This window comes from Rana temporaria, chromosome 11 (assembly GCF_905171775.1).
Source record: "Rana temporaria chromosome 11, aRanTem1.1, whole genome shotgun sequence".
Taxonomy (NCBI): domain Eukaryota; kingdom Metazoa; phylum Chordata; class Amphibia; order Anura; family Ranidae; genus Rana; species Rana temporaria.
In genome coordinates, this window is record NC_053499.1 from 122,636,193 (window position 1) to 122,656,222 (window position 20,030).

The 20,030-nt window shown below is 46.2% G+C and overlaps 1 protein-coding gene across 1 annotated transcript in view; it reads left to right on the forward strand.

The window, feature by feature from the left end:
- Positions 1–809: 809 nt before the first annotated feature.
- PPP1R14B (protein phosphatase 1 regulatory inhibitor subunit 14B) overlaps positions 810–20,030 on the forward strand; it is a 30,580-nt gene continuing 11,359 nt past the window's right edge. Inside the window, exon 1 of the mRNA XM_040329025.1 lies at positions 810–1,328. Within this exon, the coding sequence (XP_040184959.1) occupies positions 1,119–1,328 (210 nt within the window). The 5' untranslated portion in view covers positions 810–1,118. The remainder of the gene's footprint in view (positions 1,329–20,030) is intronic.

Below are 20,030 nucleotides of genomic sequence, written 5' to 3' on the forward strand. Positions count from 1 at the left end.
ATTGTAGGGTGTATGATGAGATTGTAGGATGTATAAGATTGTAGGGTGTATGATGAGATTGTAGGGTGTATGATAAGATTGTAGGATGTATAAGATTGTAGGGTGTATGATGAGATTGTAGGGTGTATGGTGAGATTGTAGGGTGTATGATGAGATTGTAGGGTGTATGATGAGATTGTAGGGTGTATAATGAGATTGTAGGGTGTATGGCACGATCAGATTGTAGGGTGTATGATAAGATTGTAGGGTGTATGGTACGATGAGATTGTAGGGTGTATGATGAGATTGTAGGGTGTATGATGAGATTGTAGGGTGTATGATGAGATTGTAGGGTGTATGATGAGATTGTAGGGTGTATGATGAGATTGTAGGATGTATGATGAGATTGTAGGGTGTATGATGAGATTGTAGGGTGTATGATGAGATTGTAGGGTGTATGGTGAGATTGTAGGGTGTATGATGAGATTGTAGGGTGTATGATGAGATTGTAGGGTGTATGATCAGATTGTAGGGTGTATGATCAGATTGTAGGGTGTATGATCAGATTGTAGGGTGTATGATGAGATTGTAGGGTGTATGATGAGATTGTAGGGTGTATGATGAGATTGTAGGGTGTATGATGAGATTGTAGGGTGTATGGTACGATGAGATTGTAGGGTGTATGATCAGATTGTAGGGTGTATGGTACGATGAGATTGTATGGCCGCACACATGGTGGGATGTGGAGCTCTATGATGATGTGACAGTTGGGAGGACATGTCATGTCAGGGAGGGGACCGCCCCTTGTGGGCGGGTCTGTGGAGGGGAGGGCGGAGCGGAGACAGACGGATAGAAACAAAGGAGAGAGAGAGAAGAGAAGATCGGGGAGAGTTACACGTGGGGGGAATAGAGGAGATCGGAGAGGGATGGAAGGGACGATCGTCTGACTGTCGGACAGAGTACGGCTCCCAGCGGGGAGATCACACATTGCTAGGAAATGATCGGAGAAGTCCCACAACTCCAACACACACGTGTCCTCTGCTGATCTCCCCCGATCCTTCGCCGACACTTCCCCTCCGCCCGCCCGCCTCTCATTGTCCGCCCAGCTGTCACTTCTCTCCCCGGAGATCACCGGACTCATGGCCGCCCTCAGCAGCCCCGGCTCCAGCCCCCACCCCACCTCCCCCCGGGTCTACTTCCAGTCCTCCCCCAGCGAGAGCGCAGAGCAGCCGCCCGAGAGGAGACATCCGGGGAAAGTCACCGTCAAGTATGACCGAAAGGAGCTGAGGAAGAGGCTGAGGCTGGAGGAATGGATCCTGGATCAGCTGGTCCTTCTCTATGACTGCCAGGTGAGGGCGACACTCTCACACACCCCGGGGGGAGGGGAGGGGGGGCAATCATATCCACACCCTGTGCCAGGAGGGGGCAGTGCCCATCCCTGGAGGGTGATCAGTCACTTCCCTCTAGGACTGGCAGGAGAGGGGGAGGGGGGGTGTGTGCTGATGACATCCAGGGACAGCTGGGGACACCTGTCATCCCATGTGATTGGAGGAGGGGGGATCACATTGCTCCATAAACTTTGTGCCTGAACATTTCTAACCAGGAGGTGACCCTTTATCATTTATTAATGGATGACCTCATTATATAACTTATTATTTATTAAAAACAATTCTCTAACCACACACCCCTATTACTGTGTGTTCTCCCTTCCCTCCAGTCACTGACCTTCTTCTCCAGAGGTGGTGATTGGATCGATCGGAACACGTGGGATTCTCAGCAGTTTTCGACACTTTATTCACGCCAATGTTAAAAAAATGCATTAATATTTACAGATCGGAGTCTGTACATGTGTGCTGCGTTCTGATCCGTAACACGCAATCCCAAAATCTGTGTCTGAGATCACATTCTACATACAGCTGTTCTGTAAGATTGTTTCTCGAAAAATGTTTGTGGTGTGGGGTGTGTTTTTATTTTTTAAGGGCACTAATGGCCAACGCTTCCAAAATGCCGTTAAAACGCTCTTAGCTATTACCAGCATTTTTTTTTTTTTTAAATGGGGGGGGGGGGGGGATAAATTTAATAATAAAATAAAAAGGAAGAAGGGGGCAATTTCTCCTCCTTCTCTCTCTTTTTTTATATATATATATATAAAAAAGGAAGAAGAGGGCACATTTTATATATATATTAAAAAAGTGCCTTTTTTTTATTTAAATAAAATGCTGATAATGGCTTTTTGTTAGAGCGTTTTAACAGCATTTTGGTGATGTTGGTCATTTTGCAGTTAGTTTTAGACCTTACCAGTGTTTTTTTTTTAACGTTTTTGATCAATTGGGAAAAAAAAGGAAAAAAAAATCCTAATATACCGTATTTATCGCCGTATAACGCGCTCCCACGTATACCGCGCACCCCTAAAGTTGCCCCGAATCCTGTGGAAAAAAGTGTTTTTTTGTACTTAGTTTTGGTGTCTTGCGCGGCGGCCTCGTCGGGTCCGGCGTCCGTCTGCGGCTTCGGGTGTCCTCTTCGTTGGGTCCGGCGTCCTTCTGCGGTTTCGGGTGTCCTCTTCATTGCGTCCGTCTGCGGCTTCGGATGTCCTCTTCGTCGGGTCGGGCGTCCTTCTGCGGCGTCGTCGCGTCCTCCCTGCTCGTTTCCCGCGCTCAGTTTGAATACTGCGCCAACATATACAGAGCGCAGTACACTCGTGTATTGTCGACAATGCCCGGCTACTCTCGCGCTGACGTCCTGTACGTCAGCGCGGAAGGGAGCCGAGACTGCCTGACAATACACAAGTGTACTGCGCTCTGTATATGTCGGCGCAGTATTCAAACTCGGCGCGGGTATCGGCGTATACCGCGCACCCGCGATTTTTCCCTGATTTTCAGGGCAAAAAAGTGCGCTGTATACGCCGATAAATACGGTATATATATATTGTAAAAAAAAAAAAAAAGCTAATAAACGCTATTGAAAAAAAAAAAAAAGTTGAAAAACTCACTGCAAAGCTACTGGCATTTTTTTATAACGTTATTTTAACATCCGGTGTGCATGAGGCCTAAAACGAAAACAAAAAAGGGGGGGAGAGCGCTCAAAACGCTAGGAACGTTTCTGCTGGAAATACTCAAACTCTACAACAAAAACTTTTTTTTTTTTCTGCTCCTAGATGCTAAAGCTCAAAAAAACGCCGATGGCCTAAAGTAGTGTGCATGATAAATAGGAGAACACTATTTTTAGCTTCTAGGAGCAGAAAAATGCTAATAGCTTCTAGGAGCTTAAAAAACCCGCGAGTGTGCATGGAGCCTTACTCATCATTTCACAGGAAGTTTTGTGCCGGAAAAAAACTTGTAATGAGATGAAAATAACTTGTAATGAGATCAGGAAAAGGTTTCCACCCTATATGGAGTAGACGGTACAGAGTGGTCATGTCAGACATGTGCAGACCACGGTTCTCCTCGGAGAAGACCAGGAAGGACGGAGGATGTGACGTCTCGGGCTGGATCTTGTGTACATGTGTCTGGGAAGTTCCCCTTTATCCAAGTCATGGGATAGAGAGATGGAGACGCACGCTGCCACATGGTAGATTGTTGAGGACAGGATGGAGAACAGATCAAAGCTCCATTCACGCTTGTGCGACTTGTCATGTGACTTTGGACATCAAAAGTAGCATGACGGGTCTTCTATAAATGACATCTGTTAAAGTCGCAGCAACTTTGAGACGGTTTCTGCACTACTTTGCAACTTTTGGGTCAACTTTTGTTTCAGAGAGTGTAAAGTTGCACCCCAAAGTGGCAATGGAAATTGTGTGACTTTGGCGTCATACTATTGTGAATGGAGCCTTAAGCACCCAGGCCGAAAGTCAGGTGCAGGCCCGTCGCTGCAAGGCAGGCAAACCAAGCAATTGCTTGGGGCCCCAAGCAGGGCCCTTGCTTGCCGCGCTTCCTACAGCCGCCTGAGCGCTCTATAGGGAGCCTCGAGTCGTCGCTTCCCTTTCTCTGTAGCATGGCTGAGCTCCTCTTCCTTCCTCCTGTCAGTCCGGACTCCGGCCGGGTACCGCGCAGTACAGGAGATTCAGTTTCCTGTTCCTGGCTGGACTGACAGGAAGTGCACACTGAGTGCTCACTTCCTTTCAGTCTGGCTGGGAACAGGAAACTGAATCTTCTGCCATGCGGTACGGGCCTGGTAAAGGGGGGGGGGGGGGAGTAAAAAACATAGGGAGGGGGGTCCCAGGGGGCAGTAAAGAACATGGGGAGTAAAACGAACATGGGGGGGGGGGGGAGTAAGAATGACACGGGGAGGGGGAGATGAGTGGTTCCTGTAGGCTTTGCGTACATGTGGGGGGGGGCCTCCATGTCCATTTTGCTTGGGGAGGGCGCCCCCAAATTCCTTTAAACGGCCCTGGTCCGGTGGCATCGGCCAGTTCAATAAAACAGTCTACATTCGGATTATGTGTACGGCAGCCAGTCCGACAGAAGACGGCTTCTCTTGAAGGGTCATGACTAAAAAAGGTCTGCTGATTGGCGCTCTCAGCCAACGACTGACAGTGCTGAGCGGAGTGTTTGGAGGGGGGAGGGGCTTCTATCAGATCACAATAGCACAGCAGAGGAGATCGCTGTACTAACATTGGATTGCTAGTACAGCAGCTGTGATCTAAACTGAACCTGCTAGTAGTGTGTATGAGGCTTTAAATTGAAAGTTCAGCCAAAAACAAACTCCTAACTCTAGTGGCAGCCACATTCTGAGACTAATCTATCTAGCCCTGTGAAGCAAAAATCGGTATAAATACCTTTTCTGCAGCTGATCCAGTCCGGTCTCCAGCGGCGGGCGCTGTGTAGACGGCAGACATTGGCTTGGAAGTGACATCACCCATAGACTTACTAAGGGGCTTCCTAACCTCGTCTACACAGAGAAGCCCGCCGCTGACCGCTCAGCGTGGACACTGGATCGGCTGTAGAAAAGGGATGTATAGCGATTTTTTTTTTTTTGGATGGATTAGTCTTGTACACAGTCTGAATTTCCGACAACAGATGTTCCATGGGAGCTTTTTGTCGGAAATTCCGACCGTGTGTAGGCTCCATCGGCCAAAAATTTTGAGAGATTTTCCAACAACAAAATCCGTTCTCGTAAATTTCGGTCTGGTAAAACTCGCGTTCGTAACGGAGACAGCACATTCGTCCCACTGTTACGGACTGAAAAGCGCGAATCGTCTCTCGCCAAACTTCTACTAACACGACTGGTATTGAATTTCCCTTTAGTGCCGTCATACGTCGGCGTTCGGAATTTCCGTCAACATTTGTGCGACCGTGTGTATGCAAGACAAGTTTGAGCGAACAATCCGCCGGAAAAAAAAATCAACGGTTTTGTTGTCGGAATTTCCTATCGTCTGTAGAATGTGCCCACCAGTGGATTTAGAATAAAGTTTTTGGCTGAACTTCCAAAGGCTCCTTTTTATTATATTTGGTGTTTCTCTGGCCTTTCTGTTAGGCATTAGTGTCATTCTTTAGTCAACATTCATCGGGTCATAAAACGTTGTCCTGCTGTGTACATTGTAAATAGTTGTATTTGGGATTTCCTGCTTTTTGAAGCGTCTCCAACAAATCTTCTGTTTTTAGGACTATGGAGGTTAACGTGGTCATGACTTCACCTCATTGTAAATAAACAGATTTATTATATAGCAGATGCGATAAGCACCCTGTGCTGGTCTTCCCTCGCTCCTCTGCCACCAGAGCCCTGTGACAAACTGTACTTTCAGGTATGAGGGAACATGTGACACTCCTCTGGCCAATCAGCAGGCCTGAGTCCTGTCACATAGAATTGGGGAGAGAGATGTAAGCCTTGTGTGAGTTGGTGAGATCTGTGAAGTCCAGGATAGGTGTTCCGCCGCTGGTAAAGCAGGCCCCCTACTTTTCCTGCCGTATACAGGGTCACTTTGAAGCTAGTTTTCCAGCATGCAAGACATTATTCATTGATACAGTGTGTTTATGTACATTTTTGTAAATATTTTATTATATCTTTCCATGTGACGACACTGAAGAAATGACACGTTGCTACAATGTAAAGCAGGGCTTGACAAATTTGCTTAGAATCTAGGAGCCAACTGAAAAAGTTAGGAGCCAGCTTTTTATATCAGCTGCCCAGTTATCTCCCCCCCCCCCCCCCCCATGCGGCTCTGGTCCCCTCCGCTCCTCTGTCCCCCCCCCCCCCATGCGGCTCTGGTCCCCTCCGCTCCTCTGTTCTCCCCCCCCCCCATGCGGCTCTGGTCCCCTCCGCTCCTCTGTTCTCCCCCCCCCCCCCCATGCGGCTCTGGTCCCCTCCGCTCCTCTGTTCTCCCCAACCCCCCCCCCCCCCCATGCGACTCTGGTCCCCTCCGCTATTCTCCCCAACCCCCCCCCCATGCGACTCTGGTCCCCTCCGCTGCTCTGGTCCCCTCCGCTCCTCTGTTCCCCCCCCCCCATGCGGCTCTGGTCCCCTCCGCTCCTCTGTCCCGTCCCCCCCATGCTGCTCTGGTCTCCTCTGTCCCCCCCCCCCCCATGCTGCTCTGGTCTCCTCTGTCCCCCCCCCCCCATGCTGCTCTGGTCTCCTCTGTCCCCCCCCCCCCATGCTGCTCTGGTCCCCCTCAGCGCTCACCTCTCTCGGGCTTAGTTAAGCAGCGCGACTGAATGACGTTCCTCGGGAGTCGGCACTGAGAAGCTCATACGATCCGGAAGGAGGGCTCACGGCAGCCGCACACAGCTGTGATACAAGCTTCCTTGTCACCCGTTCTACTGCTATTTCCTTCCCCCGCTCTCCATCTAGACTCTCAGCGGCAGCAGACAGGATGGAGAGCGGGGGAAGGAAATAGCAGGAGAACGGGTGACGAGGAAGCTTATATCACAGCTGTGTGCGGCTGCCGTGAGCCCTCCTTCCGGATCGTATGAGCTTCTTAGTGCCGACTCCCGAGGAACATGTCATTGAGTTGCGCTGCTTAACTAAGCCCGAGAGAGGTGAGCGCTGCGGGGGGGGGGGGGACGACAGAGGAGCGGAGGGGACCAGAGCAGCATGGGGGGGGGGGCGGGACAGTACATGCCTGCCCAGCTGTCAAACTGGGAAGATGATGTCGGAAGTTGGCAGGCAGACAGAGCAAGCTGTTATCGTCACAGCACCGTCTACCAGAGGGCGCTGATTCGTAAAAAGTGACAGCCTCAATCTTGGCTAGCCCAGGCTGCAGTCCAAATACCTACAGCTGCTGCGGTGTAGCCCGGGCGCCAGGACTCGATTTCCAGTCGCCATTGCGACCTGGCGCCTGGGTTTTGTCGAGCCCTGATGTAAAGTGAGTATACAGCTTGTATAACAGTGTAAATTTGCTTTCCCTTCAAAATTTCTCAACACACAGCCATTAATGTCTAAACCGCTGGCAAGAAAAGTAAAGTACACCCCTAAGTGAAAATTTCCAAATTGGGCCCAAAGTGTCAATATTTTGTGTGGCCACCATTATTTTCCAGCACTGCCTGTGGCATGGAGGTCACCAGAGCTTCACAGGTTGCCACTGGAGTCCTCTTCCACTCCTCCATGATGACTTCACAGAGCTGGTGGATGTTAGAGACCTTGCGCTCCTCCACCTTCCATTTGAGGATGCCCCACAGATGCTCAATAGGGTTTAGGTCTGGAGACATGCTTGGCCAGTCCATTGCCTTTACCCTCCGCTTCTTTAGCAAGGCAGTGGTCGTCTTGGAGAAGTGTTTGGGGTTGTTATGTTTGAATACTGTCCTGAGCCCCAGTCTCTGAAGGGAGGGGATCATGCTCTGCTTCAGTATGTCAGAGTACATGTTGGCAGTCATGGTTCCCTCAATGAACTGTGCCAGCAGCACTCATGCAGCCCCAGACCATGACACTCCCATCACCATGCTTGACTGTAGGCAAGACACACTTGTCTTTGTTCTCCTCACCTGGTTGCTGCCACATGTGCTTGACACCATCTGAACCAAATAAGTTTATCTTGGTCACATCAGACCACAGGTCATGGTTCCAGTAATCCATGTCCTTAGTGTGCTTGTCTTCAGCAAACTGTTTTCAGGCTTTTTTATGCATCATCTTTAGAAGAGGCTTCCTTCTGGGACGACAGCCATGCAGACCAATTTGATGCAGTGTGCGGCTTATGGTCTGAGCCCTGACAGGCTGACCCCCCCCCCCCTTTCAACCTCTGCAGCAATGCCGTCAGCGCTCCTACGCCTATTTCCCAAAGACAACCTCTGGATATGATGTGGAGCATGTGTACTTAACATCATTGGTCGACTATGGCGAGACCTGGTCTGAGTGGAACCTGTTCTGTTAAACCGCTGTATGGACTTGGCCACCGTGCTGCAGCTCAGTTTCAGGGTCTTGTCAATCTTCTTATAGCCTAGGTCATCTTTATGTAGAGAAGCCAAAGGAAGTGGGTTCAATGATGCTGGGTGTCATCCATTCTGGAAAAAGACAACTGTAGTGGAAAGTCTGGCCACTATTGTATTTTATTTTAATATAAATTGTCACTAAACCCACATCCTAAAAATAAAATCAATAAGTGCTATTCATACTCACTCGGGCACTATGAGATTTGTTTTCTGTATTCTGCAAAAAAATACTGGTTGATCCTGCTGTTTGCCATGTCCCCAATTCAGCTAGGGATATTCCAGCTATAGTGGCAGCTCTGCACATGCTCAGTTTTCAGTGAGTTTCTGGAATCACGCATGTGGCCGTATACACTTTGATAAATGACATTCCATGCCCACTAACCGGATAAACACAATGGTGGAGGGATATTAAATGTAGATTAATGGATGCTTCACCTCCCTCTCATTCTAAGATGGGGGGGGGGGGGCTGGCGTGACACAGCCTGCGACTGACAGAAATTTGCCCAAAGTATGCAGTATGTTATTGCCACAAAATAATAAAGATTTGATTTCAAATATATATTTGTATGACAATTTAAAACGATTGAAATTAATTTTTAATGTATTCCAGAGCTGTGTGTGGTAAAATAATTACAGTGCCATCATCCATATACAGAAATAGAAGGGACTATGTAAATTAAACAGTGTGTGTTTAGTATCACGTTAATATTAATGTAAACTAGTACAGAATACCATGTCTATTATGTAGAAGTGTAATTGTGCATAACGTGGTCTGTATACCCTAGACTGACATTGGTAGAATATTAAGGTGACAAATGATAGAAAATGTTCATGGTTGGTATGTACGATTTGAGCGTGCCCGGAAAATAAATGGATCACTGTTCTGAGACAGGCCGACCACCCCAGCCCCTCTCAATAGACACAGACCTACAACTTCTGCCAATCTGTGTGTCTGTATAAAGATCTGTGTGAGAACAATGGGTCAGCAGCCAGATCCGGCATGCATGGCCGGCCTCCATTTATTCCCTGTAGGTAGTATTTATCCTCGATTTGGCGTGCGGCGCGCCCGTGTACCTACAGGAAGCACTGCCATGTAACTTCACAGCCATTTGTCACAGATTTACAGGGAACTGTTAAATGTGACACTGGCTCCAGCAACTGTTGTCTTCTACTCAGTAATTTCATTCTGTCTCCAGAGTGTTGTGAATTCTTGCCAACGCCTGCGTAATGACCGCTTTCTTTGTTTAGATGTACATGGTTACATTTCCTCCTGTGGGGACGTACAGTTTACTCCAGCAGGCACACTCGCAACTCCATTCAAGTCTCTCTATTTCCTTTGGTTTGTGTCCTGCTGCCTGTCTGAGTCGCATGCACTTGCAGACCTGTGTTTATAAATGCAGATCACCCCCCCCCCCCCCCCCCTTCCCTGGATATGGTAAGACTAGTTGGTGAATGTTGTGTGACACGGGGGGGGGGGGGGGGGGTCTTTGAATGCTGGCTAATTATGTGAATGTCGCAATATTACAGGACGTTCATACTTCTGCTTTGGTTGTAATAATGTTGAGTGACTAAATCCTCCTCCCCACTTTGTCCCAATTGACCTTGCCATTGTCTAGTTTGATGGTGGGCTATTTATTTTAATGGAGGGGCGTGAGTGTTCTAGCGGGGTGCTTTTAACCCCCGCTAGCGGCCGAGAAAGCAGTGCATTGCAGGCGGTATAGCCGCGCTGTCCTATTGATTTCAGTGGGCAGCAACAGTGGAGGAGCGGTAAACGCACCACTCCAAAGATGCGGCTAGCGGGACTTTTTTTTACTGTCCTGCTAGCGCCAACACTTCAGTGTGAAAGCCTGAGGGCTTTCACACTGGAGACAATGTAGCAGCTGTTTGAGGGCGGATTGTAGGCACAACTGGCCCAGATTCAAGAAGCACTTGTGCCCGCGCAACCATAGGTTACGCAGCGCAAGTGCTTACTTGCTCCGGTGTAACGAGTGCTCCTGATTCAGGAACCTCGTTGCACCGACTGCAGGCTAAAATCTGCGCGGCATAAGGCTCTTATGCCTCGCAGATTTTAGGCTGCATTCTTGCGGGGGCCGCTAGGGGGCGCTCCCATTGTGTATCAGCGTGTAGTATGCAAATTGCATACAACCACTGATTCACAAGCTTGCGCGGGCCCCGCGCAAGCCAGGTACGGAGTTTCCGTATGGCTACTTTTAGCGCAAGGCTGCCCCTTCTAATAGTAGGGGCAGCCAATGCTAAAGTATAGCCGGCCTTCCCGCGCCGTGAAATTTGAATTTCACGGCGTTTGCGTAAGTGAAACGTGAATGGCGCTGGACGCCATTCACGTTCACTTAGAAGCAAATGACGTCCTTGCGACATCATTTGCCGCAATGCACGTCGGGAAAGTTTCCCGAAGGAGCATGCGCTGTACGCTCGGTGCGGGAGCGCACCTAATTTAAATGATTCCCGCCCCCGGCGGGATCATTTAACTTGCGCGCGCTTACGCCGGGCAAATTTGCCGGCGCGCCCTCGCAATTCACGGAGCTACTGCTCCGTGAATCGAGGGCAGCCCAAAATATTTGCGGGGGCGCAGGGCAAAATCGTTGCCCTGCTCCCCCGCAAATATCGCGCAATTCTACTTGAATCTGTGCCACTATTTTTAACGCTATAGCACCTGCAATACGCCCTCAATGTGAAAGGGGTCTTGGGCCGCTTTTACACTGCATTTTTCAAGCGCTTTTGCGTTTCTAAACCAAAAAAAAAAGCATCTTAACCACTTGGGATTCGCGCTATGGACAAAAGACGTCCACAGCGCGGCTCTCAAGTGCCGAGTGCACGTCTTTGGACGGTGACAGCAGGGACGTGGAGCTCTGTGTGTAAACACAGAGCTCCACGTCCTGTCAGGGAGAGAGGAGACCGATCTGTGTCCCTTGTACATAGGGACATGGATCGGTCACCTCCCCCAGTCAGTCCCCTCCCCCCCACAGTTAGAACACACCCAGGATACACATTTAACCCCTTCCTCACCCCCTAGTGTTAACCCCTTCACTGCCAGTCACATTTATACAGTAATTGGTGCATTTTTATAGCACTGATCGCTGTATAAAAATTGTGTCAAAAGTGTCCGATACGTCCGCCGCAATATCGCAGGCCTGACAAAAAAAATCGCAGATCGCCGCCATTACTAGTAAAAAGAAAAAAAAATCACAAATCTATCCCCTATTTTGTAGGCGCTATAACTTTTGCGCAAACCAATCAATATACGCCTTTTCGGATTTGTAGAAGAATACGTATCGGCCTAAACCGAGGGAAATTTTTTTTTTTTTTTTTTTAAATGGGATATTATTATAACAAAAAGTAAAAAATATTGTGTTCTTAAAAAATAAATAAAAACTCTGTCTTATGTTTATAGCGCAAAAAAATTAAAATCGCAGAGATGATCAAATACCACCAAAAGAAAGCTCTCTTTGTTGGAAAAAAAATGAGAAAAATATAATTTGGGTACCGTGTTGTATGACCGCGCAATTGTCATTCAAAATGCGTCAGCGCTGAAAATTGGTCTGGGCACGAAGGGGGTTTAAGTGCCCAGTAATGAAGTGGTTAAAAGCTCAAGAATGCTTAAAAGGACACAAGGAAAAAAAAAACCTACCCTTGCAAATAGGCCTGCATTGTACATGGTGAGGGCGAGGGACAACCCACAGCCTGAAGTGTTGGTGAAAAGAGAAGAGTGCTGGAGCCTGCCAGAGCTCAGTCTCTTCTTTTTTTACTCCAGAGTTAAAGAACATTTAACCCTTGCAGTGCAGGTGGGGGTAACGGTACAGTGTGTGTGTGTGTGTGTGTGTGTGTTGGACTAAAAAAAATAAAAAATACGGCTATAAACACACACACTATTTTAAATATTTGGAAAGGATTTATTTGTAAAAAACCTGTCTATACTTACCTGCTCTATGCAGTGGTATTGCACAGAGCGGCCCGATCTTCTTCTTCCTCCTTTCGTCTGTGCTGTTCATTCATTCTTTCTCTTCAATGTTTGCCCCCAGAAGAGAAAACTTGCTGTGGGGGCAGTCACGCTATGTGTGTCTATAGACACACGCAGCACTGCTTGGCCCTGTCCCCAGCTGCCTTTTCACAGGATTTGATTGACAGCAGCAGGAGCCAGTGGCTTCCGCCGCTGCCTTTATGTCCAGTGAGGAGAGAGAGAGAGAGAAGCAATGCTGCTCTTGGGCACCGCATTGGATCGAGTTTGGGCTCAGGTAAGTATTTAGAGGTGGGGTGGCGGTGAGCTAATTTTGGAAGGTTTTTTTACCTTCATGCAGAAAATGCCCTAGTGGGGTTTTGGTTGTTTGTCAGTGTGATATGCTGGGAAAATTTGACATGCAGGAACTCGCACAGCGGTGGGAACTGACTTCAGACCTTTAAACAAAGCAGATTATCTTGACTTTGCGTTGAGTCTGCTCTGGGCAAGGCTGCCAGCACAGCCCAATGCCAATGGTGGCCCTTACTAAATAATACATGATGTATTCCTATGCTGGAAGTAATCGGTTTCTCCCCAGGGATGGGGGGTATATATACTTCCAGTAACCATAGTAGCAGTAGATTATTCAATGAACATGGGTTTGAGGCTTTCTAATAGGAGTTATAGCTGACACAATTTGTCCTACTTACACCCTGACAATTGTGCTAGATTGCCTTTTGGGTTTCAATGTGCATATGTTATAAACTAGTAATGGGGTGTGCTGGCAGTATGTTATTGCATTAAATGCACCCAGATAATTTTATAGGCTGATTAGATGTGCCCTTGTTCACAGAATATTTGCTATATATTGAAAACACACAGGAACTTTCATGAAATGTGAACAACTTTCAACATCTCTCTTTTGGTTCACACTGGGGCGGCAACTTCCTCTGATGGTCCCATTGCTATGGAAACCTGACTGAAACCCATTACATCGCTTGTGCGAGATCTGCAAGGCTGAAATCCAGGAAGTCATACAGTCTGGCTTCATGATGCCCACACTTAAGATGGCCCCAGTCAATTTCTATTTTATAAAGTGTCTAAATGCTGTAACAACCTAACAAAACAGACCTTAGTTTACAGACTAACTTTACTAGACTACATTAAGCTTGTGTATTACAGGGGTATTTATATTTAAAAAATGAAATTGTGGGTGGAACTCCCCTTTAAATATTATACTCCCCTTGTCCACAATCTGGTCAAATCCATGCTTTGTGGCCCCCGGATACAAACTCCCCCGGCCAGTCCAGTTGTTCTTACAGACTGTACAGCTGCTGTAACCATGAGGGGCTCCCACCATCCCTGCTGGATTTTTAATTTGTATTACTCTATGGAGAATGTAACCAGAGGAGAGCTTCCTGATTGATATGCTGTCAATGCATTTAATATCTGTTATAACCACGACAATAGTATACAATGTGGGGAAATTAACTGTCTGAGACCAGCTCTTTGTCAACTGGTGAGCAAACAATTTTTCCACGCTTTCCTTACTCACCAATTGATTGAGTAAAATTTTTTTTTTCTTCTTAACCACTTAACCCCTGGACCATATTGCTGGTCAAAGACCATGGCACTTTTTGCGATTCGGCACTGCGTCGCTTTACCTGACAATTGCGCGGTCGTGCGATGTGGCTCCCAAACAAAATTGACGTTGTTTTTTTTTTTTTTTTTTCCCCCACAAATAGAGCTTTCTTTTGGTGGTATTTGATCACCTCTGCGTTTTCTGCGCTATAAACAAAAATAGAGAGACAATTTTGAAAATTACTTTTTGCTAAAATGAATATCCCCCAAATATATATATATATATATATATAAAAAAATTTTTTAGGTCAATACGTATTCTTCTACATATTTTTCTAAAAAAAAAAAAAAAATCGCAATAAGCGTTTGGTTTGCGCAAAAGTTATAGCGTTTACAAAATAGGGGTTATTTTTATGGCATTTTTATTAATATATATATATTTTTTTTTTACTAGTAATTGCGGCGATCAGCGTTTTATTTTTTTTTTTATTTATTTTTTTTCCGGTACTGCGACATTACGACGGACCCTTTTGACACATTTTTGGGACCATTGGCATTTTTATAGCGATCAGTGCTATAAAAAAGCATTGGATTACTATAAAAATGCCACTGGCAGTGAAGGGGTTAACACTAGGGGGCGGGGAAGGGGTTAAATATGTTCCCTGGGTGTGTTCTAACTGTAGGGGGGTGGACTGACATGGGGAAATGACTGATCTTCTGTTCATACAATGTATGAACAGAAGATCAGCATTTCTCTCCCTGACAGGACCGGGAGCTGTGTATTTACACACACCGCTCCTGGTCCTCGTTCTGTAACGAGCGATCGCGTGTGCCCAGCGGTGATCGCACCCACCGGGCATGTGCACGGGAGTCGGGGCGCGCACGCGCCCCTAGTGGCCTGCGCGAGAGCTGACATATAGCTACGGGCTCTCGCGCAGGGGAGCCGACCTGCCGCCGTATAACTGTTCTGGTGTCAGCACACTTGGAGTATGCTACATAGATGGGTACAGTCCACCCTCTGGTTTTTGGGAGGATCAAGGGATCAGGTGAGTATGAACTTGTGCTCACCCCTAGAAAAAATGAGCACTTGACCCATAAAGTGTGGGCATGGCCCCACTGCATGGGGGGGAATTCGCCTGGTGTTGGGCTTTCAAGTTTAACCTCAACTCAAAACATGTGATGGAGAAATGGTAAAACCTCTTTTATTGCTGTCTGTGTCCATGATGGGAAGATCACTTCCTGTCCCCCTGTCAAAAGGACAATGAGTTGTTCTGGTTTTTTTTTTTTAACTGGAGGGTTCAAAGCGCTCACTCACATTCTTATTGCTGGTCCTATTCCCACTGGGGAGATTTTCTGTTCTTTTTACTGCCTCAGCTGTTGGGACAGGAAGTGAGTAGGAACCTCCCCGACCCGGGAAAAAATAATTATAAAAATAAACTTTATCCCAATCTATCAAAAAGGGCAAAAACAAATGTGTCGAGTAATGCTGAAATCCTCAGTAACAAAATCTTGGTTGAAGGGAAGGATCTGGTTGATCTGCACTTGGAAACTCCTCTTTAACAGAACGCATGATTAGGTGTCTAGGTCATCAGACTTGTGGGGCCAACACTAGGGGGGTGTGTATGTATATGATATAACAGTTAAAGTGTATGTGTATTTACAAATCATAATTTGTATTTTATTTTTTTGTGTTTAGTGTGACACTTTTAAAGTAGGGAACTGAAATTTTATGTACATGGTAAATAGTATTTACGGTATTTGCTTATCATGCACAGTTTTTGCAATGTCCTTTGGTGCCTTACTGGAAATCACCTTTTTTTTTTTTTTGCTTGATGCCATGAGCATGACCATCTACAGAGCTTTCTAAAATGTTCAAATTTAGCAGCATAAAGACAACAAAGTAGAGATGCAGCCCCAGAATAGTAAAATACAAGGTGTACACGGGAAGGATGTGCATTTATTCACACACATTCATCCAACATTGGATGGAAATTCAATGACCTGTTTGACCTTGGGCATTTAAACCTCTTTAGTTGAAATTGATTGAAAACTTTAAAGTGCCACCAGTGCCCAGATTATGGGCATTACATATTTAGCAAGCAGTAAAGGCTTTTAAAACAAGTCATCTCTCACCATTCTAGCTGCTTTTAATGGTTAAAGGGTAACTCCACTTTGTGGGGGGAAAATTGCAAATAAAAGAAAAACATGGCATAAGCGTATGCTATTGTGATGGAATGTTTTTTTTTTTTTATAATTATTTAAAAAATGTTTTTTTTGCAATGCTGTAAAGTTTTATAAAAGGCGATACGATATGGCAACCTGGAGCCGTTCTGTACATAGATGGTGTACAGAACGTATACAGTTTATTAAGAATGTCAGACCTCCTTTCATTTATGGCATACCTTGCCATTTTTGCACTTTACCTCTGCCACCTGGGATGTTTAGGACCACTTGGCATTTGGTAGGACTTATTTTACTGCTGTCAAAATTAAAGTAAGGAGGATCTGGGTTTCAATATTGGAGCTTAATTATGCTCTTCCTCTTTTAAGTCTTGTGCATGTGTTCTTCCTCCCCTGTTGCAGCAGCATTGAACTCAGCCATGGTAGCGAAGGGGGGGGGCAGCACTGTGTGTGCATGGGTTTGGAAAGAGGGAGCATGCCCAACATGCAAGACCTCCCATATCACAGATGAAATGTCACGGTCCTCTCCCATTAGTTTTTCAGCCAGGCTTTTGGTGAGCCTTGATACAGGTATGACATTCACTTGAAGGAGAAGTGTGGGATTTGGGGGGGGGGGGGGGAATAAGCATACATGCTCCCCTGGATGGCTGCAGCATCAGTCTGATGCCGCAGCTGTCCTCTGCTCCAAGACTGAGAAGAGGGGTGATTTCTGCTTGCTCAGTTTTTGATCTTACTAAGCCGACAGCGGTGACTGTCCATCACCACTCTCTGCTCTGCCCCTCCAGCGACACGGCATCTTACTGTGGAGGGGAAAGCAGCTTGCTCAGGCTCTCAGCGGCACGCTATACAGTATGGCCAGATTTAAAGAATTCCATTGCCCCCTTATATATAATTTTTTTTTTTTTTTTTTAGCTGCCTGGGTTTCTCTCTGAAGTATTTCACTTGAAAGAGCTTAATCCTAGAGCTGACATTGTATTTTATTTTACAAAATGTTCCTGAATCTTAACTGACCCATGAGCAAGCTCATAGACATGACTGTCACAGCAGCAGCTTACAGCTAAAAGATGAGTCTCCCTGGAAGCATTTGCCTGCTCATCCTCCCTTCTCCAGTTGAAATAAATTTGCTAGGTTGGCATGTCTTCGTTGGCATGTCTTCATGTACGGAGTGTTCGGAAGGTTTGTTGCCCTGAGAGCAGACAGACTATGCCTTCATGGCTGACCGCCCTATAAATGTTGTGGGTACTGAGTATGTGTGTGTGTGTGTGTATATGTATATGTGTGTGTGTTTGTGTGTGTATATGTGTATATGTATATAATATATATTCTCTCTTAGGCTTGCATATTGCTAGTCATTTTTTCATTGTCACTAGATGTACGGTATTTTTATATTCAGCTCTGTAGTTGGGCTGCATTATGTGGTATTTTAGCAGGCGGTTGCACAGCAGAGACACGAGTACTAGAAGTGAGTCACTAGCCACAAGATCTGTATTTATTACCTCTTCCTGCCACGGCATAGACTGTATGACCCTCTACTATAAATCGCCTCTGTCATGTCATATGTTTCTCCATGCTGGGCATGATGCAACTTTTCAGTAACAACTAAAGCTTCATTGTAGCTCACAGAATTATTTCTGTTCTCAAGTATAAGTGTGCCTTTTATCCCCATGTTCCTGGTTTAAAGTTTAGCGAAGAGAGTAAAAAACCTAATTTGCTCTGTGGTGCCCTCAGGCTCATTCACCATAACGCTGTCCTTCTGACCCCTCCTGTTCTTAATGTACAGCATGTCGCTTTTCCCTTTTACTGTCTACCTAGTGTATGTTTAGTAGCAGAGCATGAGGAAGATGGCACCGTTGTGTGGTCCCTGAGGGCTGCAAGCACAGTCAGGCCTGTGGCTGTGCAACAGTGTTTTTTTTTTGTTTTTTTTTTTTTTAAATGGTGAGGAATATTTGGCACTTCTGAAAAATGTATTCATGGTGGTGTGAGCCTTCCTGTCCCAGTTACAACTCTACACCCATTTGTTAGATGGACAGGATTAAAAACCTGACAGAAATGTTATTGTACAGTGCATGTCCAAGCAAATCGTCTTTTATTTTAATTTTGGATAAAGTGTTTTTTCAAGGTTTTACTGCTATTCAGGGCTCCATTAGAAAGGCTTCCCTTCACTGTCATGGGGACAGGAATGGAGGGAAAATCGGCAACAGGGACACAACAATGAAAAGCTGACAGGGGTTCTGCCTTCTATATCACTCTACTAAAAGGTATTATTAATTTCTGTCTGTGTTGCTGTTGGAGATCTTTTTGCAATTCTGTCTGCTGAAACCACCATCGCAAACTCAAGTGAGGGGAAAGTCTCTCTAATGAAGCCCCTCAGATGCCAGTAAAACCCAACAGGAGCTCTAAACTATTAAAGTGGTTGTAAACCCACTTTTTTCACTTTTACATACAGGTAAGCCTAATAATAAGGCTTACCTGTAGGTATAAAGAATACGGTTTAGGAGATATTCCCCTCGCAATGCGCCGTTGATTGCAGCGGCGCATGTGCAGGGGGGATCCACGGCGAAAGGACCAGCAGTCGCCGGACCTTGCCGAATTTAAATCTCCCGCGCGGGAGTGATGTCGTCGCCGCTCCAGCCAATCACAGCGCTGGAGCGGCGATACCCGGAAGACACGCCGGAGCAAGATGACATCTCGCTCGGCGTAGACCAGGTAAGTGTAATTCACCTCGTTCAGAGGTAAGTATTTCATAATCGGCCAGTATGCGGTGCATACTAGCTGATTATACCTTTTGCCTTGCAGGTTTAAAAAAAAAAAATGTTTATGCGGTTTACAACCGCTTTAAACAAAAAACAAAATTTTAAGTTTGGGCTGGGCATACACCTAGGGCCTCATCCCTATGGGCCTTCTCTGTTTAACACAGGAGAAATAGGTGAATATTAACTAGCTTTATGCTTTCCAGATAAATATCTGTACTTGTGACTATGTGTTTAGCTGCAAAAAAAAAACAGGTTAACCGGTTCCCATGTGTACAAAATTTATATAAATACAGCTTGACTGAATATACTGAGAGCTGGTTCACACCAGATGCTTTCCAGTGCATTTATACAACTCATCCCTTTAAACCCAAACACATTAATTACACTGGTTCTGTGACTGATTAAGGTGGTAATTAAAGTGGAGTTCCACCCAAAATGGAACCTCCACTTTTTGGACCCCCCCCCCCCCCCCCCACTTTTTGGCACCTTTCAGGAGGGAGCAGATACCTGTGTAATACAGGTATTTGCTCCCACTTCCTGGCATAGATCACTGCGGTGACCTACGCTACGTCCGGCGCCCACTCTCTCCCCCCCACCACCCCGCTTTTTTTTTGGAGACATACAGGGACTAGTGAAGATGCGCAGCGCGACTCACGCAGGGACCAGTGAAGCTGCAAGGCTTCACTTCCTGATTCCCTTACCAAAGATGGCGGAGGCAGCACCCGAGAGCCGACGGACAGATCAGCTTCAGATGCTGACTTTGCGGGCACCCATGACAGGTAAGTGTCCATATATTAAAAGTCGGCAGCTGCAGTATTTGTAGCAGCTGACTTTTTTTAATATATTTTTTTTTGTATATATTTTTTTTTTATCGCTGGAACACCGCTTTTAACTCTGTGCCTTATATGCAATAAATTGGCCACAGACTCTGTGTAATTGATGTGTGTTTGGGTTTAAAGGGATGAGGTGGCATCTCTATCCGAAACGCATACACTTGCCTTGTATTCCAATGGTCCTAGCCCACACCAGTGTGCTCTGTTCCAGTGCTTTCCAAAAAAGTCAAGCATGCTGCAGTTTTTCACCTGAACACATGTAAGAAACAAGTGTCAAAATAAAAAAAGCAGAAGAAAACATTAGGAAAGCGTTTAAAAGGGCATCCAAAGGCACCTGCAAAAAACGAATCTGCAACACTGAAATTGTGGTGCGAATAAGCCGAGTGTATTTAACT